Source organism: Cervus elaphus, chromosome 24, assembly GCF_910594005.1.
Source record: "Cervus elaphus chromosome 24, mCerEla1.1, whole genome shotgun sequence".
Classification (NCBI taxonomy): domain Eukaryota; kingdom Metazoa; phylum Chordata; class Mammalia; order Artiodactyla; family Cervidae; genus Cervus; species Cervus elaphus.
The window spans coordinates 30223586-30250469 of record NC_057838.1 but is presented as its reverse complement, the minus strand read 5'-3'; the positions used below and the strand labels follow the sequence as shown (position 1 = coordinate 30250469).

The window sequence follows — 26884 nt, the reverse complement described above, 5'->3', positions numbered from 1 at the left end:
GAGAACACAGGAACACTCCTCTCTTCTCCCTAACTCCTGGGCTTAGAAGGGAGTTATGCCAGTTTACTTTACGTAACTCTGGGGAAACGGCACCCAGAGAAGGACAAGGCCTAAAGAGAGCAGGTGACTTGCACAAGTCACCCCCCTTCAGCTTCCAACTAAAAGGACCCAAGGAAAGTCCCCATGAACAGGCCTCACCCCAGACAATTAAGTTGGGAAGCTCCAGACAGCAGGGTCAGAATCATCAGACATGAGAATTTAAATGAAGCCCCAGGTAATATCCCATGCAGGTCCCCTCAAGACCCAGAGCAGTGGACTAGTGCCCCTCAAATTTTCACAAGTGTAGAAACCATCTGGAGAGCTCGCAGAAACACATCCAGCAGGCTCGGGGCTGGCGTGCCAAGCTCCCAGGTCATGCTGAGGCTGCCAGCTCCTAGACCACACCTGAAGTAGCAAGGACCTGGGTGATTCCTACAGGTTAATGAGATTTTAAAAAGCCCTGCAATGTTAGCAATGCAGACCTGCCATTGAATCCCATCCCTCGTGGGAGAAGAGAAGTGCCTTTCCAGTCTTGTGTGGCCCTGGCCCTGCAGCTCCTGCCATTCCCCCTCACTCAGTACCGGGCAATACGCTGACCTTCTGCCTTCCTGCCCTGGACCACTCTAGGCTCTTGCCCTCCTCAGGGTTTGCACATGCTCTTTCCTCTACTTGAAACATCCTCCCCTGGCTCTCTGTATAGCTGGGTCCTTCTCACAGTCAAGTCTCAGACAGGCCCCACCACATTGCCCCATCTGCAGCTGATGTCACTCATCCCACTATATATTTTTCTCTCTCTCTCCATTCTCCATGGTCTCCTTAGAAGCTCTTTTTTTTTTAAATTTATTTTTTATTGAAGGATAATTGCTTTACAGAATTTTGCTGTTTTCTGTCAAACCTCAACATGAATCAGCCATAGGTATGTCCTTAGAAGCTCTTATTTCAAGCTGCCCTTGTCTCATGCAAGCCTATGCTTCATTATCACCCGGAGCATGCGCGCACACGTCCTGTGCATCCTTCGCCTCACACCGCGCAGAGCGTGCACCAGGCTTGATGAGTATTTGTGCCCACGTGACCTCCCAGCCAGTGATACACCATGTGTGGTCAGTGAGTGGGCTGGACCTGCTCCATAAAAATCCTTGTGACTGGCCCACAAACAGAAGCGCAGGAATTGAGAATAAGTATCGGGAAGCCTCTGTGGCAACTGACATCCAAGTGCGTGATGGCCAAAGTTCTCGTGTGCACAGCCTCCTGTGGCCCGAGAACCGTCTCATCAGGCACAGTGAGCCCACAGATCATCCTGCAATCCAAACCACCCAACAGAACCCCCAAACAAACCTTGATTCTTTACCATAGAAGGTTCAAGCCTGGAGTTTGTGGGGGCGGGGGGGGGGTGGGCAGAAATGTAGATAAAGCAAAGCTTTGTCTATAAAGCAAAGCTTCTAGATAAAGCAAAGAGAGACAAAGTTTTTTTGTTTTGTTTGTTTTTTAAGCTTTGCTTTTTGAGAAGCATACTTTCAAAGAACACTTCAGCATGCATGAGGTGCCTGAGCTTAGCCACCCGGTGAAGCAGGGGGTAGTTGATCTGTGAGGGGACACAGAATGGTTAACCGCCCTTTGCCAGCATGAGGGGATAGGCGGGGGCAGGTCAGGGGCCACGGAGGGAGGTGTTGAACAGCAGCAGTGTTGGGTTCCGGTGGTTCCGAACACAGGTCTGCCTCCAGCTCCCGGGCCCGGGTGAGCCATCACTGGGTCTCCAAGATGTTAGTGGAAACTAAAGCAAGCTCATAAAAGAGCCGGCTGTGGGCGACAGGAACTGGCTGGTGAAAACCTCAAACGGCTCGGCCCCAGCCTAATCAGAGGAAGGCATCGCCGGGCCGTGATTAATGGCGGCTCATAAAACCGCACGGGATAAAGGCCCTTCTGTCTGCCCTGCATCTGGCCCGCCTGAGCAAGTCGCATTTCTGAGATTGGATGACTGTCCTCCCACTCACCCTTCCGACTTTTCCTTAAATTACCAAGTGATCGGGACTGACTGCATTTTGGAAAGGGACTGAATCTTGCTCTTTATCACCCTTCCCAACCAGAATAAAAACCAGAGAAATGCTTGAGCTTTTAAAGACTAAAGTCATGATAAACCTAATTGCTGGTATTTATTGAGTACATACTGTGAGCCAGGCGCCATGCTAAGAGATAGACATGCGCAGGAAGTGCTAGCTGCTCAGTTGTGTCTGACTCTGCGACCCCACGGACTGCGGCCTGCCAGGCTCCTCTGTCCACGATATTTCCCAGGCAAGAATACTGAAGTGGGTTGCCATTTCCTATTCCAGGGGATCTTCCCAACCCAGGGGTAGAAGAACCCAGGTCTCCAGCATTGGCAGGTGGATTCTTTGCCATCTGAGCCATGGGGGGGTGGGGGTACTGCTCCCATTTTACGGAGGAGCCAACAGAGGCCGGGGAGGAGTCCATGCAGGACCAGCACTCTCACGTGCCATTGTCTACCCCCGGACCAATGGCGGACACTACTGATCAGTCTCCCACTGAGCCCTATTGGACCTCAGAATCCTTCTCAACACAGCACTCTAGGCTGCCAGGACTGACCAGGATTCATATGGAATGTGAAGCCCATTTACCGTCCTTGTCTGACAGCTGGAGAAGATCAGGAAAAGCAAATTTGGGACTGGGTCTTCTGACTGCAGAGTCCGTGTGTGTCCTACTGCCCAGCCCTAGGAAAGAGCACCTTTCTCCTCCACTTTTCTCTCTGCTCTTTTGATTTCTCTCCTGGAAAAGCCTGATTCTGGGAACATCTTCCCCATGAATTCTCCCCTAGACAGCAAAGCACCAAATGATTCAGAAAGGTCGTCCAGTCTTAAACCAGAGATTGGTTTAGGACCTAATGCAGTCTTCCCAACTGATCTGAGAAAAGGCCTCTTGCTAAAGGTTTTGGGAACGTGACCTTGATTGGCTTCCTAAAGAGATCGCTGATTCTGACCCAATCTCTCTTTCCATCGCCCCCTTCCCAAGTCCGTGCCAATTGATAGCAGCTGTCTGAGAGCTATGCTGAGGTGGGTTCTGAGACCCTCATTGGGGTTGATTATTAATGTCTGCCATGTATGAGTGAGTAGGGAGTGGTAGCATGGGTCTCAAGCCAGCCAGGATCATGAAACACACACTAGCAGCAACCAGATGCTGGGGCCTTGTCAGTGCAAAGGCAGAGAGCTGGTACCCAGCTGGGGCTTTAAGCTGCAACAGGAAAAGTAGGTCTCTGTCTCCAGGACGCCAGCCAGGCACCCCCTAGCTCTGCAGGTCACACAAATGGTCTCGACCACAGGGTTGACTTATAAAGTCAAACAGGGAGGAGTGCAGGCCCTAGAAGGTGGGAGCCGCACACAGATCCAGGGCCTGGGCGTCCTGGCACCCAGGCAGTGCTTCCACAGAAGGCAGCAGCCACGGGGCATGGGCATCATCAGGCTATCCGGTGGGAGGGTTAGGGTCAGGGTTGGGCACAGAGGTGGAGACCAGTAGTAGGGGATAAACAATTTGCGTTTCACACTTTCTCATGCTGTGTGGCCTTGACCTTTATCTCCCCATACCTGGGACCCACCCAAGTGTAAGATTTCTACTCATTTTAAAGAAAAGCAAGCCAGCAAACTAATGAAAGGCCAATCGGACAGTTATCCATGGCCATATTTATATTCAGATGGTCTACCATCTATCCCAGCCCTATCAGTGTGGAAATGTTATTGACCTGAGACCTTGTCGATTCTACTAGTAGAAGGGGCCTTTGCATATTTTAAAATTAATAAACCATGAAATGCCTTCTGCCTACAAGGATTTAATTATACTTTGCTAAGAAAAGCGATTTTAAATGAGATTTTTTTTTTAATGAGAAGCATTGCCATGAGGTAAATGAGGTAAAAATCTTCAGTTTGTAAAGAAACAAAATCCATGTTGCAGAGCCAGCAGATCTAAAATGAAAGTCTACTGAAATTATCCCATTCTCATCAAGCATGTGAAGCTGTGGTTACGACGGGGGAGAGTGGAAGCTTGTTCAGGCCTCTCTTGGGTGTTCCCCAAAGAGTTACCCCTTTTCTTCCTTGAGACTAATCCTTGGGTTCTCCAGAAACCTGGAGGAGCCCAGGTCTTGCCAGGGCTCGGATCTCTGCGCGGGTGCATGGGAATCACCGTGCTGGGTCTTCCCCTCCCCAGGGCCTGCAGTACATGGAGCTCATCCCCAAGGAGAAGCAGCCGGTGACGGGCACCGAGGGCGCCCTCTACCGCCGGCGCCAGCTCATGCACCAGCTCCCCATCTACGACCAGGACCCCTCTCGCTGCCGTGGACTTTTGGAGAACGAGCTGAAAGTGATGGAAGAGTTTGTGAAGCAGTATAAGAGCGAGGCCCTGGGTGTGGGCGAGGTGGCCCTCCCCGGGCAGGGCGGCTTGCCCAAGGAGGAGGGGAAGCAGCAGGAGAAGCCTGAGGGAGCCGAGACCGCCGCCCCGACCGCCAACGGCAGCATCGGTGACCCGTCCAAGGAATATGTAAGTCTCTCCCACCCCTCCGAACGTCCGTCCATTCATGCCTCGGGTCTGGATGACAATGCCCAGGTCAGGGCTTCAGGGTCAGGATCAGCTCCAGGCCCTGTTTCTTCATTCCTGCATTCATCTGGGGTCATGGTCCAGAGGTGGTCACAGACAAGCAGACCCTACCCGCTCAGAGAAAAGGCATCTCTCCTTGCTTGATGGGGAGGGTGGGCTTGGGGGAGGAGGTGAGGCCCACTCTGGCCTTGCAAGAGTCACTAGGAGTCCCCCGGGCCTTCGGGCTCTTCAGGGAAGGCCTGTGTTGCCTTCAAGAGGTAAGCATGCCCTAAAAGAGGTGAGGGTCTCAGCACAGCGCAGTCAAAGGATTGAATGAAGTGCCAGGTAGCTGATGGTGTGGTACTGGGGGGCTGCCAAGGTCAGCAGAGGCACATTTCCTGAAGAGTCATGCACTCCATCCATCCATCACTCAAGTATCCATTAGCCTGTACTGTCTGCCGAGATCCAGGAAATTAAACAAGCAGAGGACCCTGTCCCCATACTGGGATGTCATGGACTTAGGACTTTACTCCCAGGGCCATAGGCAACAGTGGTGGGCTTGAGCCTGGGGGTCACGTGGGGCTGTCTGCTAAGTTTCATGGGACCCCCCAACCCCCATTAGTCAAGAAGCCCTATGACTCTACATGACGTTTGGAAATATGAGTCCCAATCCATGAAGCAAATCACCTGCCTTGCTGGCAACAGGCAAGAGTCACCCACATGAGCCAGGCACCCCAGGGACATGCCCACCCAAATGATGCTGTCACTACATCAAGAAGGGGTCTCTCTTCTCTGTAGTAACTCACACTTGCTATTCGAAACCTGTGTCCTGCATTTCCAATGCCCACCCCATGGGCACATTCATTTGGGATTGCCATCCGATGAACTCGAAGACAAAAGAATGAAGTTGATTTTCCCTAGCACAAATTGGTGATGGTGTTGAAAAGACCTGTTTCTCAGGAAGAATTCACACCCCAGGAACTGATTTTTAAAAATTAGATGCAGTGACTGTGTTTTCAGAAACTAGCCCGCTACCCAGCCCTGCTCTCTATCCACCCTCCATCGCCTTTTAACAAGTACTGCGGAATTCCAAATTGGAAGGCAGCTTTAAGTCTGTGACATTTCCCAGTTGCCGTTTCCAGGAGAGAAATGCTGATCTGAGAATGTATTTCATCCTGGATTCCAAGTGTTTGGACAGCATGGAAGTAGGGCAGAGGCGGTCTAAGACCCCAGGTCCTTGGCGACAGTCAGCTCTAAGAAATGGCTCTGACACTTTAGAAGCATTTAAACAAGACCAAACAGTAAATAGGGAATCCACAGGAAGGTGATACTGGTGGGTTGGGCTGGTTAGGGAAGACAGACTTTCCCTTCCTTTGTAGTTGTTGTTCAGTCTCTAAGTCGTGTCCAACTCTTTGTGACCCCATGGACTGCAGCACGCCAGACTTCCCTGTCCTTCACTATCTCCCAGAGTTTGTTCAAACTCGTGTCCATTGAGTCGATGATGTCATCCCAACCATCTCATCCTCTGTCTCCCCATCTTCCTCCCGCCTTCAGTCTTTCCCAGCATCAGGGTCTTTCCCAGCGAGTCAGCTCTTCACATCAGGTGGCCAAAGTACTGGAGCTTCAGCTTCAGCATCAGTCCTTCCAATGAATATTCAGGATTGATTTCCTTTAGGATTAATTGGTTTGATCTCCTTGCAGTCCAAGGGACTCTCGAGAGTCTTCTCCAGCACCATAGCCCCTTCCTTTTCCTAAACCTGATCTTAATTAGATAACTAATTATGTCACTAGTAGACTCACATCCATCACCCCCTCTAGATGCTGAGGTCCTGTCTTGTCTATCTCTGTAACCTAGGGCTACACATCTAACCACCCCCTCTCTGCACCAGGCACCACTGATAGAATACACAGAGAAGGTACTTGATAATTATGTGATGCATGAATGAATGAATGTTGAAACTAAATTGATCTTCTAAAGATGGGGACAACTTGGGTGGCTGTTTTGCTTGAGAGGACAAGGAGATTTCAAGTTTACGCGCCTTAAGCATCTTCTGTGTGCTACATGCTATGTTCACTACTTTCAGGTCTTGGATGAATTCAAACCATTACCTGGTGGGTTGATTTCACAAGCCCCGTATTATAGTTGGGCCTTCCCAGGTATCGCAAGTGGTAAAGACTCCGCCTGCCAATATAGGAGATACAAGAGAGACGAGTTCAATCCCTGGGTCAGGAAGGTCCCCTGGAGGAGGGCACGGCAACCCACTCCAGTATTCTTGCCTGGAGAATCCCATGGACAGAGGAGCCTGGCGGGCTACAGTCCCTGGGGTCGCACAGAGTCGGACACGACTCTTTGCACGCATGTGTTGCAGGTGTGTGAGGAATTCAGAGAACATAGGTAGCTTGTCTGAGGCCCCATCGTTTCGGGGAGGGACGGGGTGGGCAGACTCCGGATCTGATACTCTTTCTATTGTGTGATGCTGAATAGAAAACCCTGCCTGTTATCTGTATTTAACTCAATGTTTATCTCCTCGAAGCCAGGAAGCAAATTCTATTAAGGTAACTAATATCCTGCCAGGCTGTAGACAGTGGTCCCTGGCAGCCCCAGCCCAGGGGGCAGCATATCAAGGGGACGTGGGTGCTGGCCGGCCTGTGTGCCGGGCCCCTCTTGTTCTCATAAAAGGGCAGCGGGACAGCCTCCAAAGCCAAAAGTCAGGCACAGACCTGACTTTCGCTCCCCCGAGGCGGGAAGTGAACTGGCTAGAAGCCATAGGGGCGTTCAACCTAAGAACCCGGATACAGGGAGGACGCACAGAACTGACATTCCAAATCAAACAGCGACATATGAAGGAAGAGGAGGCAGAAAGAAGGACACGTGACATGAAGCACCCTGGAGCTACAGTGGTAACACACCACACTCTGTCACCCTGATGATGAGCGTCAGGACTGTTGCCGGCAGCTACCATTGTGACCTTTGCTGAACCAAGGACAGGGCTAAGCAGGGGAGCAGCTGATGTAGAGCTCCCAGCCACCCAGCCACAGGACGTGAGGCTGTGGGACTCAGACCAGCCTCTGTCAGCCCCCAAGCCCATCTTCCTGTTTCCCAAAGCTTACTGCCCAGAAAGCTCAAGGATATGAAGCTATTAAAGGGCCGTGTGGCCGTGTAAAGGGGACATCAGAGTGGACAAAACGAACTGGGTTTCTTTCAGGCTGGACTTCTCAGAGCCTTCAGAAGACTATGGCAATGTCTAAAAGCACCTGGCACCCTGGCTAAAATCCAGCGGCCTGGGTCCCACCCCAGGCTAGTGGGTGTGGGTGGGGCCTGAGAGTCAGCATTTCCAACAAGTCTCCAGGCTGATGCCAATGCTAGGCTGGGGGCCACCCTTTGAGTACCATTGCTATAGAGGGTTGAAAATGACCTGATGTATAAACTCAGCCAAAACGATATCGCCAATCTGTTACACAGTGAGGGTCCGCGAGATGCTAACATGGGCGTGTTCTAGATGTGTGTGGCCTCCCCGCGGCTTTGGGGGTCCAGCTTGGAGAACACCGTGCAGCACTCTCGAATTCTTTGAACTGTCCACGGGGAGCTCAGGGAACACTTGCAGATAACACAGCCCCCGCTCTCTACCGGCCCTGATCGCCCCAGCCAGGAGCTCACTGCCCTCTGCTCTCAGCATACAGAGGCCAGCAGCCCCGCCCTCTCTGAGCCCCCGGCAGCCTGCACCCCACGGCGGTCCTCCCCGGCGCTCACTCAGCTCCGTCCTGAGGCTGGGCAGCCTGTTACAGTGATGGCCTTCCTCGGAAACCTTGGGAGGAACCCGGGGCGACCCCAGGGTCGGACTGCCGAGTCCTCCCCCCACCAGACTGACCAGACCAGAGGAGCATTCCCACCAGATCCTGTTCCGAGTCAGCCGTGTGGAATCCCCACCCATGGGCTGAGTGCTGGGTGAAGCCGGAGAGCGGCGGGATGGCGGGAGCAGCAGGTCCCTGGAAGTGTCACCCTGACGCTGTGCTTAGGAGAGGTGGCAGCATGGGAAATGCCCATGAGAGTCAGCCCTCTTCGTGAGGAAAAGTCACACAGAAAAATCCCAGATACCAGCTTGTCCACTGTTACTCTCAAAGCAGACCCTTTAAACCACTGAGGCCAAGTAAAACCCCCCAATATTCGGCCTCCCTCTCTCTCCCTGATTTGCCCCACTATGTGTGTGTGGAGTGGGGAGGGGGCTGTCATTGCACAGCAGTCTCATTCATCTCTCTGAATCATCCGAACAACCAGTGAGAGAGGGTGGGGTTGTTATACCCATTTTACAGATGTGGAGCCTGAGGCACGGAGAGGTTAGCTGGTTAGCTGGTTTGCTAGTGAGATTCCAGCCCAGGTCCTTCTGTGTCACCAGCCCTGTGGGGTCTTGGCAGGGTGGAGACAAAGCAAACGCGCGTGCATTTCTGTTTGTTGGGGTGAGTGGCAATGTGTGGAGTCACTCACAGCCCAGCCAGCAAAGAATTTGGGGGCAAGTTAGGAACAAGGGAAGCGCTTGTCCACCCCATTCCAATGCCACCCGCCATGGGTTCTCAGGAGTCTTGGGGGCTTCGAAGCATCCTGTGATCAGGAAGCTGCCCACCCCAGCAGCCTGGACCTCCACAGTCGCACGGCAGGGCCCCGCATCCTGCTCCCGACCCCTCGAACCTGGATGGATCCCACAGACACCGGACCTTGATGCACTGGCAGTGAACGGCTCTACCAGACCATTGCCCTGCGTTTACAGAGCTTACTGGATATGTTCTCAGAAACTCAATATACAGATTTCCTGGGCATGCTCATCCTGCCCAGGAATTTCCTCCCTTCTCTACACCCCAAACTTGTAACCGAAGAAAGAAGAAAGCAAGCCAGGACATAGCATTTAGTGTCATCTCCACCCTTCCGTATTTTTCATTCCTGCCAGGAGCCCCCCAGCTCCTGCTTTCGGGCCAGGCCATAGCCCCGGAGAAGATTAAAAGGAGAACAGACTGAAAGAAGCGAAGGCATTTCTGGAAGTCTTAAAGATGTGTTACTCAGGTCCCAAATGACAGTGGACCTCCCCCGGCCCCGTTTCCCCACAAGAATGCACAGAGGAGGGACCCGAGGCTTGGGTCCCCTCCCTCCCGTGAGGCCGGCCTCGCAGATGGAAACTTACAGCAGCTGGCAGCTCAGCCCAACTCCAGCCCCGACGGGGACATATTTGTGGGCAAGGGACCGCCGAAGCGTGGTCAGAGCAGATGTTTGGCTTGTGGGCTGGCAGGAGAGCCCGTCTCTCTCTGCACACTCGAAACCAGCACCCCATGCCTAAGAGCCCCGTCTGAGCTGAGGACTGAGGGTCAAAGGCCCAAGAGGCAGCCTTCCCAGTCACCATGGTTACCAGGCTCCTCCACATCCGCCTGCCTCCTCCTTTACGGCGGAGAAATTTTAATGACATTAAAGGAGATTTTTCTTTTCCACAGAAAATTCCTTTCATCCCACTTTTGATACTATAAATACTTCTCCGTGTTGCCACAGAAGGCCTCACAAGTATCTTGCCCCACCCCACCCCCCTTGAAGTGGCTGCGTGATTCTCCATTGACTAAAACAGGGCTTTTCTTTTCCTGCTGGAGGTTACTCAGTGACAGTGATGACATGGAGGGTGGTGTCGTCTGCCACTCACTGATGACCTATGTCGTGCCGGGGCTTCAGTTCTAAGAATTACCCAACAAGATAGACTCTCCCCCGAGCTAGTCTCTAACTGGTGAGCGCTGAAGCCAGAACTGGAACGTAGGCCAGCCTCACCCCAGACCCCGCACAGACTCCAAACAATGGAAGCTCCCCTACTTCCAGAGTTCCCAGGGGGCCTGGGCACCACGTGAGGCCGCTGCAGTGGAGATGACCACGTGTGAGCGTCGTCCCTACTCTCCCTCTGTAAGGACATGCTTGTCAAAGTTGGACCCGAGAACACCCCAGGCTGACAGTCTCTCTCTTCCAAGTGTAGCATGTAGGAAGGCTTTGTGGCCCCCACTTCCCCCTTCAGCAGACCACCAGTGAGGGAGACTCAGTTACATGCCTGACATTCTACCTCGCTTGGCAGAGCTCCAGCTCCTCAAAGGATCTGGCCCAAGAAGACGTGGGAGGCAAAGCACAGGGAGGCTAAGCAGTTCCCACCATCAGGGCCCGCCTCGTGTCACAGAGGAGGACCCTGAGGCTCAGACAGGCGGCTGAGTCATCCAAGGTGCCCCCAAGATGAAGCGATGCTGGGACTTCGTACAAAAGCCCGGGACGCTGACCACTGCGCCTGCACCATCCCATGCAGTCAGCAGCTGAGGGAGCCCGGGAAGATGCCGTTGTGGGGGCCCGGAACACAAGAGGCTGAAGATGCCCGCCACCACACTGGGCCAGAAAGGGAGCAAAGAGGGGGAACCAAACTACTCTGGGATACATGAGGTTGCAAAGCCAAGATGGTGAATAATCGCCATAAGAGGAGATGGGGAGATGCTGTTTATGAATAAATTGTTGAGTATTTGTGTTGGAGGGAACCCAGTGCCTGGATTCAAGGCCCTTGTGTTAATATTTACTGTTATAATGGTGAGCTTTTCACGAGGTAATCTGAGTTTAGACTGGGGAGGCCTTTGGATAAGAGCCTTCTAGAAGAGAACAGCATGATTGGGACAGAACTGCTGGCCACCCTGACGGAGAGGCTGTGGCTGGTTGGGAAGGTTCTCGGTGTCTGCAGACTTGTCTCTGAAGGCTAGGGTGTCTCGTCCCTGGAGATAGTTCTCTGGCCGTGGGACCTGGGGCCACTGGCCTGGACCTGCTGTTTCCTGCAATGCTTTGCGTGTTGGTTACTTCCACTTCAGAAGCCTGAGTGACTCTGCGTGCCCACGTGTGCTGGTTCTGTTACCTAGGGCCATGCAGCATACCACCCCAGGATGCAGCAGCTCAGAGCACTGACGTCTGTTTTGCTCACAGATCAGCAGTTCGGGTAGGGCTCAGCGGGCTAGCCTGTCTCTGGCCATGATGCTGGGAAGACAGAGAAGGCTGGGGCTGGACCATAGCAGGGGCCTTGGCCTCTCCCTCTATCTCGGTGTTTTCCCTGCGTAGTTGCCCTAGAAAGGGGGCCTCAGGACTTTTTCCCAGCCCCCTGCCTCCGCCCCCACCAGAACTCACAAAAAAAGAGGGTTGGTGAAAGCTGAGCTGCCTTTTAGGATCTTCCTTGGAAATTGACAGCATCCCGTCTGTCACATTCAGTTCTACAGAAATGAGTCACTAAGGCAGGACCCCGTGTGAACAAAGGAGACAGACACCTACTGGTGGGAGGAAGGTCCACAGAGTTGCCAGCATCATTTCCACACATCACAGTGGATGGAACCCAGCCCTACAGTGTGTGAGCTTTGGAGGCAACTGAATCTAGCATGCTCCTCAGCTTTCTCAAAGCAGGTGTTTACAAAGACCCAAAGTATGGAAAAGGAGTACGTCAAGGCTGTATATTGTCACTCTGCTTATTTAACTTATATGCAGAGTACATCATGAGAAACGCTGGGCTGGAGGAAGCACAAACTGGAATCAAGATTGCTGGGAGAAATATCAATAACCTCAGATATGCAGATGACACCACCCTTATAGCAGAAAGTGAAGAAGAACTAAAGAGCCTCTTGATGAAAGTGAAAGAGAAGAGTGAAAAAGTTGGCTTAAAGCTCAACATTCAAAAAACTAAGATCATGGCATCCAGTCCCATCACTTAATGGCAGATAGATGGGGAAACAGTGGAAACAGTGGCTGACTTTATTTTTCTGGGCTCCAAACTCACTGCAAATGATGCTTGCAGCCATGAAATTAAAAGACGCTTACACCTTGGAAGGAAAGTTATGACCAACCTAGACAGCATATTAAAAAGCAGAGCCATTACTTGACATTACTTTGCCAACAAAAGTCTAGTCAAGGCTATGGTTTTTCCAGTGGTCATGTATGGATGTGAGAGTTGGACTATAAAGAAAGGTGAGTGCTGAAGAATTGATGCTTTTGAACTGTGGTGTTGGAGAAGACTCTTGAGAGTCCCCTGCATGGAAAGGAGATCCAACCAGTCCATCCTAAAGGAGATCAGTCTTGGGTGTTCTTTGGAAGGACTGATGTTGAAGCTGAAACTCCAATACTTTGGCCACCAGATGCCAAGAGCTGACTCATTGGAAAAGACCCTGATGCTGGGAGAGATTGAGGGCAGGAGGAGAAGGAGATGACAGAGGATGAGATGGCTGGATGGCATCACCTACTCAATGGACATGGGTTTGGGTGGACTCCGGGAGTTGGTGATGGACAGGGAGGCCTGGCGTGCTGCGGTTCATGGGGTCGCAAAGAGTCAGACATGACTGAGAGACTGAACTGAACTGAACTGAAAGTACGGAATAGATAAAGTCTTTCATTTAGACCCTTGTAAAGAAGACTCTTTCACCGTTTGGACAGGGACAGGGCAAAACTTCAGTTGAAGAGACATTCACAGGAGAAATGTAATATATGTTCTACTTGTGACAGGTCTGGGGACTTCCCTGGTGATCCAGGGGCCAAGACTCCATGCTTCCACTGCAGAGGGCCTGGGTGTGATCCCTGGTCAGGGAACTAGATCCCACATGCTGCAACTAAGAGTTTGCATGCTGCAACTAAAAATTTCGAGTGTTGCAACTAAGACCCAGAGTAGCCAAATAAATAAATAAATATTAAAAAAAAAAGAAAAGAAAAGAAAGGTCTGTGCTACAGCTCCTTTCCCCAGGGGACGACAGTCTGAAAACTAGGTCACATGGCAACCAGTACATGGACAGATTCCCATGAAGAAGCTCTGATTTTAGCCAATTGGGAGTCTGAATGAGAACCCACTGACATGCCAATGATCAATGTTCTTCTCTGCTCCTTTTAACCCAGTCCCAAAGGACTTCTACTGGACCACGCTGTCTCCTCCAGAGGGGACATCGCCTGGGAATGACTACATTGAGCTTTCTTCAAAACAGTCTAGAATTGAAGCATCCCAGGAATTCAAATTGGCTTTTGCTCCAACTGAACCTAACTGGTGATGTCATTTTTGCTGATCTTATATATAAGGTCATGTTTCAATGCTCTGTGACAGTGATTCGTGAACTGTGGTCCCCTGATTACACCAGCATCCCCTGGGAGTCTGCAGATTCCTTCCCCCATCCCAGATCTACTCATCAGACCCTGCAGGGTGGGGGAGGTGCCTCAGCCTGTCGGAACGGAGAGCACAGTCTTCGCGGGGGTACGATGGGAGAGGGAGACTAGCGGGCCTGCCAAGCCAGGGACTGGTTGTAGCCGAGTCTGGGGTAGTGACAGGATAGAACTCGCCTGACTTTATTCTCTGGCCTTGTACAGAGAAAGAGAACAGACATGGAAAAACACAGAGCCCCGGGTGGGAGGAATGAACTCCTCACACTCCATGTGCTCATGGTCCTACTGAAAGGAACCCAAGCCTCCAAACCAGCAGGAGATCCTGCCTGAGACATCTTTGTCATCTTAGGAAATGGATTTAACTCCTCCAAGCCTCAACTTTTTATAAACAGGGCTGGGTAGGGATGACGGTAGATTTTAGCTAGTTAGTACTGAACCCTTAAAAAGTTCATTAATTCTAGGATCTCACTTAATCCATATAACAGGCCTATGATGTTCTGAGTATCATTAGTAGTATTTTCCATTTGATGGATGAAAAAAACTAAGGCACAGAGAGGTTGGTTAACTTGCCCAAGGTCACACAGCTAGCCCCCACCCCGCTCAAGCATCCACTGCAGTTTAGAAACGGTAATCCTCAGTACCAAGGATGATAGACTAAGTTTATGCAGAGGCAGACCCTGGATCACAGGACCCAGGCAGGCTGGACCATTGGACTCTTGGTTGCCAGGATGGCCCTGGTGGCTGAGGGGCTGCCAGATTGATAGAATGAAGACACTATCAGATATCTCATCCTTTGAGACCAGCTCAGAGACAAGAAGAAGTTGGTTCCTGACGCATGTTGACAGGACTTACTAATCAGACATCATGTTTTCGTAAAATGGCAGTGACACTGTTTGCTTTAAAAAGGATCAGCTTAAAAGAAAAAGGACTGGCTACTGGTAGTAATGGGGTGCAGAGCCAGGAATGCTGGGGGACAACGAGGGAAAAGACACTCCCCAGACAGGCCCTGACAAAGTCCTTTCAGACAGTGCTCCCAGAGTTCTCTCCCACGGTACGAACCAGAACTCGGCCCTCTTGGCTTCCAGAACCAGCAATGGCTCCCCATTACCTCCAGAGTGAGATCCCAACCCACAGTTCAGAGTCACCCGTGATCACCCCAGACTGCCTCTCTGACTCACATCCCTCTGTTTCCTTCTTGGGTCACAGGCACCTGCCGGGACCACCACTTCCCCCCAGACACACCCAGGTGCATTTATATCCCTTCCTTTCCCCACCTCTGTGTTAGAAAACAGCTGGAAATTTGAAGTTGGGAGCCCCACTGATGTTGCCTAGTGATACCTGGCCAGGCATGTTGGATGGACAGAAAGCCCTTCCGTGTGGGAGAAAAGGGGCTGGAAACTTCATTCTGTGAAATATGGAAAGACAGAGGATAGGAAACTCACTTGGTTCTCAAACAGCCCTCACCAGACAGCTGACACTTCCCAGTTATGCTTAAGAGATGTGACAATCAGTGAATGTGGATCCATTATCTGTTTTCCCGTAAGACTTCGCAGCTGGCTCAGTGGTAAAGAACCCACCTGCCAATGCAGGAGATGTGGGTGCAGTTCCTGGGCTGTGAAGATTCCCTGGAGGAGGAAATGGCAACCCACTCCAGTATGCTTGCCTGGAGAATCCCATGGACAGAGGAGCCTGGCAGGCTACCGTCTGTGGGGTCGCACAGTCGGACACAACTGAGCAGGCATGCACAGGCAGGCTCTGATGAGTTCCAGGTGAGCTGGGGCTCAGTCATGTGCAAAGTGACAGGGTTTCACTCTGGGGAGGAACTCACACACATCATTCTTGTGGGCATAAATGAAACCACAGATCCAGTATGGTCCAAGGCACGTCGTCAGGCAGCCAGGACCAACTAATCAAACACATTCCTATCTGGGCACGCGCTCAACCACGGCTGTGCTTGGGGACCACTGTCAGTACCTGAACTTATTTTGTCACTTGGTTTTCCCTCCCTGATTATCACCATTTTATTTCTTCTTCATTTACAAGAATATATTAAGTATGCAATTAAAGTATATAAATAAGACAAAGTGTTTAGGCTTTCAATACATGCCTACTCATCTTTACATAGCAAAACAATAAATATCTCTATTTGGGCTGACATATAATTAGTGCTTAGTAAGACAGTATGTTCATTTCAAGCCATGGGTCAACAAGCATTTCTATAGAGGGCCAGGTAATCAATTAATCAGGTGTTATGGGCCAAGAGTTAAAATCAGTGATATCACATAAGAACTTTCTGTGGCAAGAGAGAAAATAAATGTCCACAACTTTTTGAAATTCAAAATAAAGTAGGATAATTAGGACAGGCTTTTATAATACATGTTGTTTTAGTCAAGTTGGGCTGCCATAAAGAATATCATAGACCAGGGGGCTTAAACAACAGCAATGTGTTTTTTTACAGTTCTGGAGGATAAAAGTTCAAGCTCAAGGTGCTGGCACGATTGGGTTCTGGTGAGACCCCTCTTTCTGGCTTGCAGGGGCCCCCCTTCTCAGGGTGTCCTCACACGGCTTTCCCTGTGAGTACACCCAGAGAGAGACTAACAGAAAGAAAGCCAACCATCTCTGGTTTCTCTTCTTCTTCTAAGGACACAAGTCCTGTCTGATTAGAGCCCCACCCTAATGACCTCGTTTAACCTTAATTAACTCCTTAAAGGCCCTATCTCCAAATATAGTCATACTTTAGGGCTTCAACATATTAATTGGGGGAGGTGAACCATTCAGTCTGTAACACAGGTCTGCTCATGAAAAATGGAATTCTTTTGGGGCAGAAGAAAAACATGTCACTAAATTGGAGTTCAAACATAAAATGCATTTGAAGCTGACGGTCGCTACAAGAACGGGCAGAAGCTGTGTTTGCCGTAGTTGTGCCGACACTCGTGGAAAGACCACATGACTGAGTAGGAAGAACCTTGGCTTTGGGGTCCGGCTGGGCCTGTGTTGAAACCCCAGCTTTGCCTCCCTTCCGCTGTAGTGACTGGATCTCTGTGAACCTGGATTTTGCCGTGTTTGGGGGGTGGGCAGTCGGGGGAGGGAGGGAGGAGGACATACAGGTCTCCCTAAAAGGAAAATAACTCCAGAAGGGAAAGTAACTCTCTTGGGTTTCATAAGGGTGTCAGTCAGGAGTGAAAACAGCCAAGCATAATGCTGGATATGCGCCTGCCCCAGGGAGATGACAACCAGCATCACCCTCAGCACGGGAGTCCTGGGGAGTGGGCGAGAACTCTGAAACAACTGAAAGATCTTACAGATTGAGGATGTCGTCTGGATAGGATGTGATGAGAGCAGCCGTTTACCTCTGTGGTAAATACCAAATATTTGACCAGAAGCCCTCCACGGTTATTAAAAACAAGGCAAGTCTGAGAAACTGTCATAGCCCAGAGGAGCCTAAGGAGACATGGTCGCTCTCTATAATGCAGGATCCTGGATGGGATCCTAGAAGAGGAAAGGGACATTACGTAAAATCTAAGCACATTTGGAGAAAGTTCGGACTTTAGTTAAGAATAACATATCAGTACTGGTTAACTGACTGTGACAAGTACACCGTATTCATGTAAGATGCCAAGAAAACAGGACAGTGGGTGTGGGGCCTACAAGAATTCTCTGCACTACCTGTACAGTTTTTTCTGTGAATCAAAAACTTCTAAAATTTTAAGTTTATTAAAAGGCAACCCTGCATAGGTAAGAGATTCATTCAAAGTGCAAGGTGGACCGGTGGGTTTTATTGTGTTGAAAACTGGGATGAAAGGCTGGTTGATATGTTTCAGGCTCTGCGTTAACTTGCTTTGATCCAGGGATCGAACCCGGGTCTCCCGCATTGCAGGCAGATGCTTTAACCTCTGAGCCACCAGGGAAGCCCTCTGAGAAACTACCACTTGTCAAATTTTGATTAATAGCAAACAAAAATAGTTCAGTTATCTGGAAAGGCTATTTTTTAAATGCCTTCCTTCCTTTTTCAATTCCTAATAAGTGTAAAGTCAGATTTTCTTCATGTATTTCAAAGAAAACCACATAATGCAAAAGATGAAAAGTTAAAGCAGTCACGGAATTGAGAAATTCTCTACTGAGCCAGTCATCAGAGGTCTACAAAAATGTAAACAAGGCCACACTCTGACTCAATTTTCCTGTTTGGGAAAATACAGTTATTTCTAATTACAAATATTTATATTAACATGTTGTTGGTTTGCTATTTTTAATGAATTAATAAGTAGTTATTTAACTTTTTCCTAAGTTATAATTTCTCGTATGGTAAATACCAGGAGCTATTAACCCATATGAACAGAAACTCTTTGAGGTTCTCAATAACTTTTGAAGAGTCTAAAGGCCCCGAGAACAAAATGTGTGAGAATCACTGTACTAAACAAGCACTTGAGTCCTCACAGCTACCTGCTAGGTAGGTAGTATTATTATTACACTCTGCACATGAGAAAACTGAAGAACAGAGAGGTTCCGTAACTTGCTCAAGATCACCCAGGAAGCAGAGGACTGGAGTGAACCCTGGAACCTGGGTCATGATGCACTCCTGACTGCTTCATGTCCTGGGGGTCCACCCCCACCCTTCCTTCCAGGTCTGTGAGCTCTGCAAGGGAGTGGCCCCCGCCGAGAGCCCTGTGGTCTACTCAGACAGGGCAGGCTACAGCAAGCAGTGGCATCCTGCCTGCTTCGTGTGCATCAAGTGCTCTGAGCCGCTGGTGGACCTCATCTACTTCTGGAAGGATGGGGCGCCCTGGTGTGGCCGTCACTACTGCGAGAGCCTGCGGCCCCGGTGCTCCGGCTGCGATGAGGTGAGAACCTGTGGGGGTGGACAGTGGGGTAGGCGTGCCTCTGACTGCAGGAGACGACCCCGAGGCCCAGGAGAGTGTGGTTTCACCAATGATGTGATCCACAGGTAGGAAGACTGGGGCGCAGAGCCCCTTCACACTCTCGGCCTCTGTTTTCCCATCTGCAAAATGGGCAGAAATTAGTTCCTGCCCCAGGTCTGTTGGGATGGGTGGGACACAGAGCACCTGTCAAATCTTATCCTTGGCAAGAGGCCTGGCACTTAGTAAGTGCTCAGAACATCATGGGGTGTCACCCGGAGGCAGACAGAACACGTTCACACCTGGCTCTGCATATGGGTCCCTAACTCCTGTGTCACAGTTTTATCACCTAAAAAGTGGGAGGGTAACAGTGCCCACCCCGTGCAGTTGCTGTGAGGACAAACGAGATCATGACTGAAAATGCTTGGCATGGGCCCAACCTAGTGACTGAAAAAATAGGAGCTGCCTTGACTCTTCAGTTCAGTTCAGTCACTCAGTCGTGTCCAACTCTCTGCGACCCCATGAATCGCAGCACTTCAGGCCTCCCTGTCCATCACCAGCTCCCGGAGTTTACTCAAACTCATGCCCATCGAGTCGGTGATGCCATCCAGCCATCTCATCCTCTGTCGTCCCCTTCTCCTCCTGCCTGTGACTCTTAGGATCACATAATACACAATGAGACAACAGTTTTACCGTAACATGTAGCATCAACATAAGACAATCCAACAGAGATGCTAGGAAAGGGGTGCGGCTCTCCAATACGGGTCTAGACCAGAGGCACTCACAGGTGTGTGAAGAGTGACAGTAATCGCTATGACAGTAACAACCACTGTCTGCATGCCCTTGGTGACGGGAAACTCGCTACCTTCACCTTTGGCACTCGTGAGGGTTAGAAATGCCTTCTTCACTCTGAGCTAGCATCTTCCCCTCCCGCCTTCCACATGTTGGTCTCTGTGAGAAGTTAAGACCCTGTAATCCTCCTACACTGTAACTGTGTCAGCAAGAGCATTAAGAAAGGAAAAGGGCTGTGAGCAGGCCCGGCCCCCAGCTCACACTGTGAGGACCACGGTATGTTCGCGGTAACCCCTCCTCGTCCTAATGTGCTGTAGACTTTTCTGTGACGTGCCGTTTACATCTCACAACAGCCTTTTACAGGGAGGGAATCACTATCTCCATCTGACATCTGAGGAAAATGCAGCTCAGAGGGGTCAGTGCTAACCACACAGCCTTGACTTTGTCTCCGTTACATTCTGAGTACTCCATCTGCAGCAACACTTGGAGCACTCATAAAACCCCCTGGGCTGGGTGGTATTTATATCCCCATCCTACAGATGTGGAAACTGAGGCACAGGGAGGTTGAGAAATTTGCCCCAAGTCATGCGCTGTTAAGTATTTAAATGAACATTCATACCTGGTCCCTGTTTGACCTCGAAATGAGAAGGCACATTTAACCAGTTTGCGGTTCTGCTCTCTGGTTCCTCACCAGATCGCGCAGATGTCCCAAAGTTTACTTTGCTCCAAGCCCAAGTCACGCTGGGTGTGCCTGCTCTTGCAGATTGGCCATTGGCCACTTGGCTGTAGTGAGGCGGTCTTCACCAGCTCAGAGCACGACTGGGCTTTGGATTTGACCCACAGAGCATCCCAGATGCCAGATTCGTAAAACCTGCCAACAGTGGAGGGTTGTTGTGTTTTTTTTTTTCCATCCAAGATGCTAAGATGCAGCCATGATCTTGATCACATACTGTACTTACTGCCTGAGACTTATGTCTGATTTCTCCACTGAAGCATTTAAAGGACATAACAAGAATGCGGTAGGGGGGACCACCATCTCACATGCTGTCTCCTCAAGACAGAGCCTGAATTGTCCGTGTCTTCTGCTCCCCTCCACAGATAATCTTCTCAGAGGACTACCAGCGGGTGGAAGACCTGGCTTGGCATCGAAAGCACTTTGTCTGTGAGGGCTGCGAGCAGCAGCTGGGCGGCCGGGCGTACATCGTCACCAAGGGTCAGCTCCTGTGCCCGACATGCAGCAAGTCCAAACGCTCCTGAAGGGCTGACTGCCCGCGGCCGGGACCCACAGGATCCTGCTGCGGAGGGGAGCCCAGCACGCCAAGGCCATCCTAAGGGTCTGGCGAGACAGCCAGCAACAAAAACAGTCATCTTTTTTCCAGTGGGAATATGTATATACACATATATTCTAGGTTGGGTGGTGATGGATCCTTCAGGGTCAAGAGTTTCAAAGCCAAAGATGTTCTGAGAAGTCCTAGGATGCAGTTGTTTTGTTTTTGTTGTTGTTGTTTCCCCGCTACCAACGAAAGGCATCCTGCCAGGGCTCTCTAGGAGGAGTTTCCCAGAATGCAACTCCGAGTGATCAAATCCTGTAGCTGTAGGGTGTGCGTGCTTTCTCGTGAATGTGGAGGCTCCTCCGGGAGCAGCCTGGGATCCCAACGATCTTTTGTTGCCTCCTTTTCAAATGGGATTTGAATTTTAAATAAAAAAATAATGTTGGCATGATAAATACACCAATAAAAGTTTTATGAAGTTCTCATACACCTTGATCTCATTATTTATTTCCACGTGGCCATCTTTTCAGGACATCTATTTTGCCCCAAGACCCTGAATGCCAGCGCTGGCGGCAGAAGGCCCCGGGAACGCTGGTGCGTCTCTTCCTCAGCTGTGTCTCATCAGACTTCTTTGGGGACTGTAGGTCCTCAGGGCAGAACCCCCATAGCCCAGTTCCAGGTAGCCCCAGGACACCGATGGAAATGAGAGTGTCGTGTTTCACGGGAACCTAAAAGCAGCCTCCTAGAAACAGGAGCGGCAATTCAGTGCTCTCAGAGCTGAGGCAGGTGATGAGTGAGCCCCTCTGGGAGTGAGACCAGGTGGAGCGTTCAGAAAGGGCCACCTCAGCTCAACCAGTGGGTGCCGCATGGGACATGCTGACCAGTGCAGGCCGACCTGAGGAAATATGGACTTCATGAGAAATCACTCCCTTTTGTAAATGTTGCCAACCAAACAGACTAGTTCGTTGGCTAGTCTCTCTTTTATGACCTCGGTGCACTTACAGCCTCCAAATTCATTTCCTTCCCCCAGTTTCAGGAAAAAAAGACATTTTCCTTTCTACTGGGGATTTAAGTGTAAAAAGACCCGAGTCTTAGTAGCTCACAGTCCAGTCAACCATGGCCTTCTTTCTTAAACTGCCCAATTTCTTTACCTTCGCCACCCAGCTCTCACTCACATCCTCTTGTCTACAACACCCCATTCACACGCTTTGCAAGCCCGGTGACAGCTACGGCCACACCCTGGTCCTCTGTGGCCCTCTGTGTCCAGCTGCTCTCTCTGGCCACCCTGTTTCTCTTCCATGCCCACCTTCTCAAAGAGAAGCTTCCAGATGCATTCTTCCTGGCTCCCAGTTGCCTCTCAAGAACCAAGTCCTCACCCTGACATGTAAATCCCTCCAACACGTGGCTTAACTGTCTTTCTGGTCTTAAAACCTTTCTTTCTCTAGATTTCAGTTTCCTTATTTCTCTTAAACATTCAGAAACTCCTCTGGATCAAGACCTCCCCTTCTCCCCCATCCCTTTTCTGTGCTGGTTCCTTGAAGACCAACTCCTCCCAACTGAAATTCTGTCCTAGAAGGTGCTTCTGAAACATAATCTTCTCAGCCCTTCCTGTAGCACCAATGGAATATTCACTCATACATTCCCTCATCCATTCATTCATAAATATTCACTGAGCACTATAGAGTTCCAATTCCTCTGCTGAGTACAGGTGGGGATGGTGCTCACAGAAAGAACAATGCCCCCGGACTTCACAGTCTGTGCAGGAAATGGGCCTTGGGCAAATATTCCCACAAGTAGATTTAAAATTAACTGTTACTACAGATGCTATAGCTTCCCAAGTGGCTCAGTGGTAAAGAATCTGCCTGCCAATGCAGGAGTCACAGGAGGCGCAGGTTCCATCCCTCGGTCAGGAAGATTCCCTGGAAGAGCAAATGGCAACCCACTCCAGTATTCTTGCCTGGAAAATTCCACAGACAGAGCAGCCTGGCAGACTACAGTTCACAAGACGACCAAAGAGTCAGACACAGCTTAGCAACTGAGCACGCATGCATGTACACATGGATACTATAAAGGTGGTGGTGGGGAAACGTGTCTCTATAAAGCAAATGAAAGAGATTGGGCCTAATCAGGGATGTCTGGAAAGGTGTTCCTAGAAAAGCGACATGTGAACTGAGATCTGAAGAGGGAAAGGAAGATGTTAAAGATGGATGCATGGATGGCATGTGCAAAGGCCCTGTGGCTGAAGAAGCGCCAGGTTATTCAACACCTATTTATTGCTGTTGGAGACACAGTGGTGACCATGGTCCATGGACGGGTGTGGCAGGTCCAGAGAGGGAACATGCTCAGGCACAAGGGGGCCATCAGCCTTGTGGGTAGCAGATAAGACCGGTCTCTGTCCTAAGAGCAACAGGTAGCCTGCATAGAGTCTTCAGCAGGGGTTGGTGATGGCTGCACAGAGAGACCACGGGGTACATGAAGCCCCAGAGTGATGCCTGACTGAGTTTGCCCTGGTGCCTCTGTCCACACTATTGTGGACAGGACTGATGTCCCCCACAGACCCTGGTGGACACCACCCAGAGCACACTGCTGCCTTCCCAGTGTCTACTAATGACACTGACCTTGCACTTGGAACACCCGAATCCCTTCTGACACCCCTCCTGATGGTCACTCAATGCAGTCCTCTCTCCCATCACCTCTTCCTTCCATCCCCAAGGCTGTCCTTCACCTTGGATGTTTTCTGCCCAGATTGACAATGGTCTCCTAGTGAGTCTTCCTGCCACAATCTCACTCTGTCCACACCCTGCTCAGCTAGACCTTTCAGAAACACAGCCTTCCCGGGCACTCTCCTCTACAAAACAGGGGCCCCTTATTCACACACAGGAGAAGGTGGAAAGCTTTGTGGGCTGCCCTGGTGGCTCAGCTGGTAAAGAATCTGCCTGCGATTCAGGAGGCCTGGGTTCAATCCCTGGGTTAGGAAGATCCCCTGGAGAAGGGGACAGCTACCCACTCCAGTATTCTGGCCTGGAGAATTCCATGGAGTGTATAGTCCACGGGGTCACAAAGAGTCAGATAAGACTGAGTGACTTTCACTCCTAGCTTTGTAGTCAAGCTTCTTAATTTTCGCGGCCCCAACCCACCTTGCTTCCCGCTCTCCTTTCAGTAGCCAAATGCATACACCCCAGCTTCCCCCATCTCTGCTAGCTGCTCCAGCTGCTCGCTTTGCCCAGAGTTCCCCAATGAAAGGAAAACAGCATCACTTCTGTGGCCTTCCTACCAAAAAAGCATAACCTGCATCTAATTATAAGAGAATATCAATTCTCAAATCCAATTTGATGGACATTCTACTCATTAAGTGACCTTTAATCGTTTAAGATGTTAAGATGGTAACTGTCACAGCAAGAAATAGGATTACTTCCCAACTGAAGAAAGCTAAAAGGGACAAGTTAAGTAACTGCAGTATGTAATCTTGGACTGGATTTTTTTTTGTTATAAAAGACCCTAGGTCTTATTGCCCAAGGCCCTATTACTGCCTTGTCCATGGGGCTCCAGAGCTGAATGGGATTCTGCATCAGAATTGGAAGGACATGTGCTCTAAAGTGTTATAACTCATGCATGGCTTATCCCCACGTCAGCAGGAAGAGCAGCTCTCACGCTCATCACTCCCCTTCCCCGGCCTCACCCTCCCTACAAGAGTGCTGTAGGTGCCCTTCCCCTTCACCTGTGTTCCCCAAATCCCCCAGGCTTATGGCGATCCCTGCACTGACTCTGTTGTGCTATAAATATTAGTTAGAGAAAGGCTCCCCTATGCGCTTCTTAGACAACACATACTCTCATCATCTTTGGTCTCCAATCCTTAGAATAATGCTTAGCAACTAAATCAAAGAACAAATTGCAGAGGGCCCTGGGATGATTCATTGTTGCTAACGGCAGTGGGTTCCAAAAGCACCTAAATCGAATATGGGAACTTCAGCCTGAGGCAGACACTGCTGGCTCCATTTCCTTCTTCTTGGTGCGGACAGCCCACTTCCCATGACATACGCTCATTCTCCCAGCCTTTTTGGCAGCTGGAGGACAGGCACGTGACTTGCGCCAGGTCAGTGGGGCTTCTCCATAGGGAAGCTACTTAAAAATGCTTCTTTGAGGAAAAGAGATGCTCTGGAGGGAACAGCCCTACTTTCTTTTTCTTTTGATATAATTTCAAACTTCGAGTCTCAAAAAGAGAACAAAGAACCTGACTTCTTGGACTGTGTGAGAGCCTGGCTGACACAATGCCCCGCTGCTCCTGAATATTTCAGTCTGTGATTCCTACAAACACGGACGTTCTCCAACCTGAGCGTGAGATAACATCAAAAATAGGGACTAACATTCTACCTTCTCATTCTCAGATCTTGGTCACATTTCACCAGTTGTCCCAATAATGTCTTTTATGACAAAAAAAATCCAGTCCAAGATTACGTACTGCAGTTACTTAACTTGTCCCTTTTAGCTTTCTTCAGTTGGGAAGTAATCCTATTTCTTGCTGTGACAGTTACCATCTTAACATCTTAAACGATTAAAGGTCACTTAATGAGTGAATGTCCATCAAATTGGATTTGAGAATTGATATTCTCTTATAATTAGATGCAGGTTATGCTTTTTTGGTAGGAAGGCCACAGAAGTGATGCTGTTTTCCTTTCATTGCATCCTGTAAGATAATATAAAATTTTTATTTGTTCTATCAGTGTCGATATTAATTTTCAACACTTGATTATACTAGATCCTTCCATTATAAAGTTACTCCTTTTCTCTGTACTTAATGACTATTTTGTGGGAAGATACTTTGACACTATGTTAATATCCTGATTCCTCATCAAAATTCCACCCACTGCTTGTCAGTATCCATTGAGGTTTCTTGAATGATTTAATTATCACTACAACAGTTGCCAAATGCTGATTTTTTTCTAATTCAATCATTCCTTCCATATTTATCAGTTAGCATTCTACTATAAGGAAAATCTTTATTTTCTCCCTATTTATGTATTTATTCATTGTTCTGTCAGTTTGGAGTTATAGATGTCTATTTTATTAAATTGCTTATGATCTACTATTCTCATTATTACTTTTGATGCTCAAACTGTCCCAAATATGGCCAACAAAAACGTTTACAAGCTGGCTGTTACACTCTTTTGACAGGTCGCCGTCATGCCTTGAACATAATTTTACATTCTGGCACCACAAGGAGCTCTCAGCTCATTTTGTGTTTTCCCGCCCCAGTTTGGGATTCAGCCGTTTCTCAGGCAGTCCCGTCTTCTTAAGTTGGGTGCTGTCAGGTAGGAGTTCCTGGCACCATCTTAGAACCATGAGGAGACACGTGAACCAAGTTAATAAACTGAGGGAGATGGAGCTGAGACTTAAACAGTACCTAGATCCTTGGTTATGTCATCAAGCCAGTGAACTCACTTCTGCCTTTTCTGTCACATGAGACAATTTCCTTCTACTCTATGCTGGGCTACACATTCCTTAATTGTATGACACCTTTCCTCACCATACAGTTTCTCATTATTGAGGTCTTGTTCACTGCAGCCCGAAAAAATGTGACTAATACCCAAGATGTCTCGCGTTTTAGCTTGACTGACACAGTTCTGAAGCCATTACACCCCCTGGTTCATCTGGACGTTTAGTCAAGTCTGCCCAGGGGGACACAGGCAATAGTGACATGAGTGCTTGACTCACTAGGTTATCAGCCTTTGGCTCCAAAAGTTTGGCTTCAAATCTGAGACAGTTCCATGGAAGCCGAGAGGGTGCCATGGCATGCATGCAGACCATTCACACTTCCCTGCCTTTGACCTGAGACTGGAGATGATGCTGTTGAAGGAAGAAGTGTGCTTGCTCCTTCTTCTCAAGCATGATGTGTGTTCAGTCAGATTCTACTAGTTTCAAGCAAAATGATCTCTTGGAGTGATTCCCTCAGTTCTATGATAATGGAATCTGCAGGCATGAGCATAAAGAGTTCCTTTGGTTTGAGTCTGGAACAGCTTTGGTTCTTGAACAACAGCAAGGATTTGGACTTGTAGACAGAAGAAATATTATCCAGGCCTCTCTCGCAAGTGAGGGAAGTCCAATGCAAACCAGTTTAAACAACAATAACGAAACGAAAAAACTGGAGGGAATCCACATTCTAGAATCTACTTTCTAGCTGAGAATCTGCT

General features: G+C 49.6%; 1 protein-coding gene across 1 annotated transcript in view; it reads left to right on the top strand.

The window, feature by feature from the left end:
• Positions 1-21183, top strand: part of LMCD1 (LIM and cysteine rich domains 1) — a 56953-nt gene extending 35770 nt beyond the window's left edge. The window contains exons 4-6 of the mRNA XM_043886270.1: positions 4246-4575; positions 18403-18618; positions 20524-21183. Of these exons, the coding sequence (XP_043742205.1) occupies positions 4246-4575; positions 18403-18618; positions 20524-20682 (705 nt within the window). The 3' untranslated portion in view covers positions 20683-21183. The remainder of the gene's footprint in view (positions 1-4245; positions 4576-18402; positions 18619-20523) is intronic.
• Positions 21184-26884: the final 5701 nt, after the last annotated feature.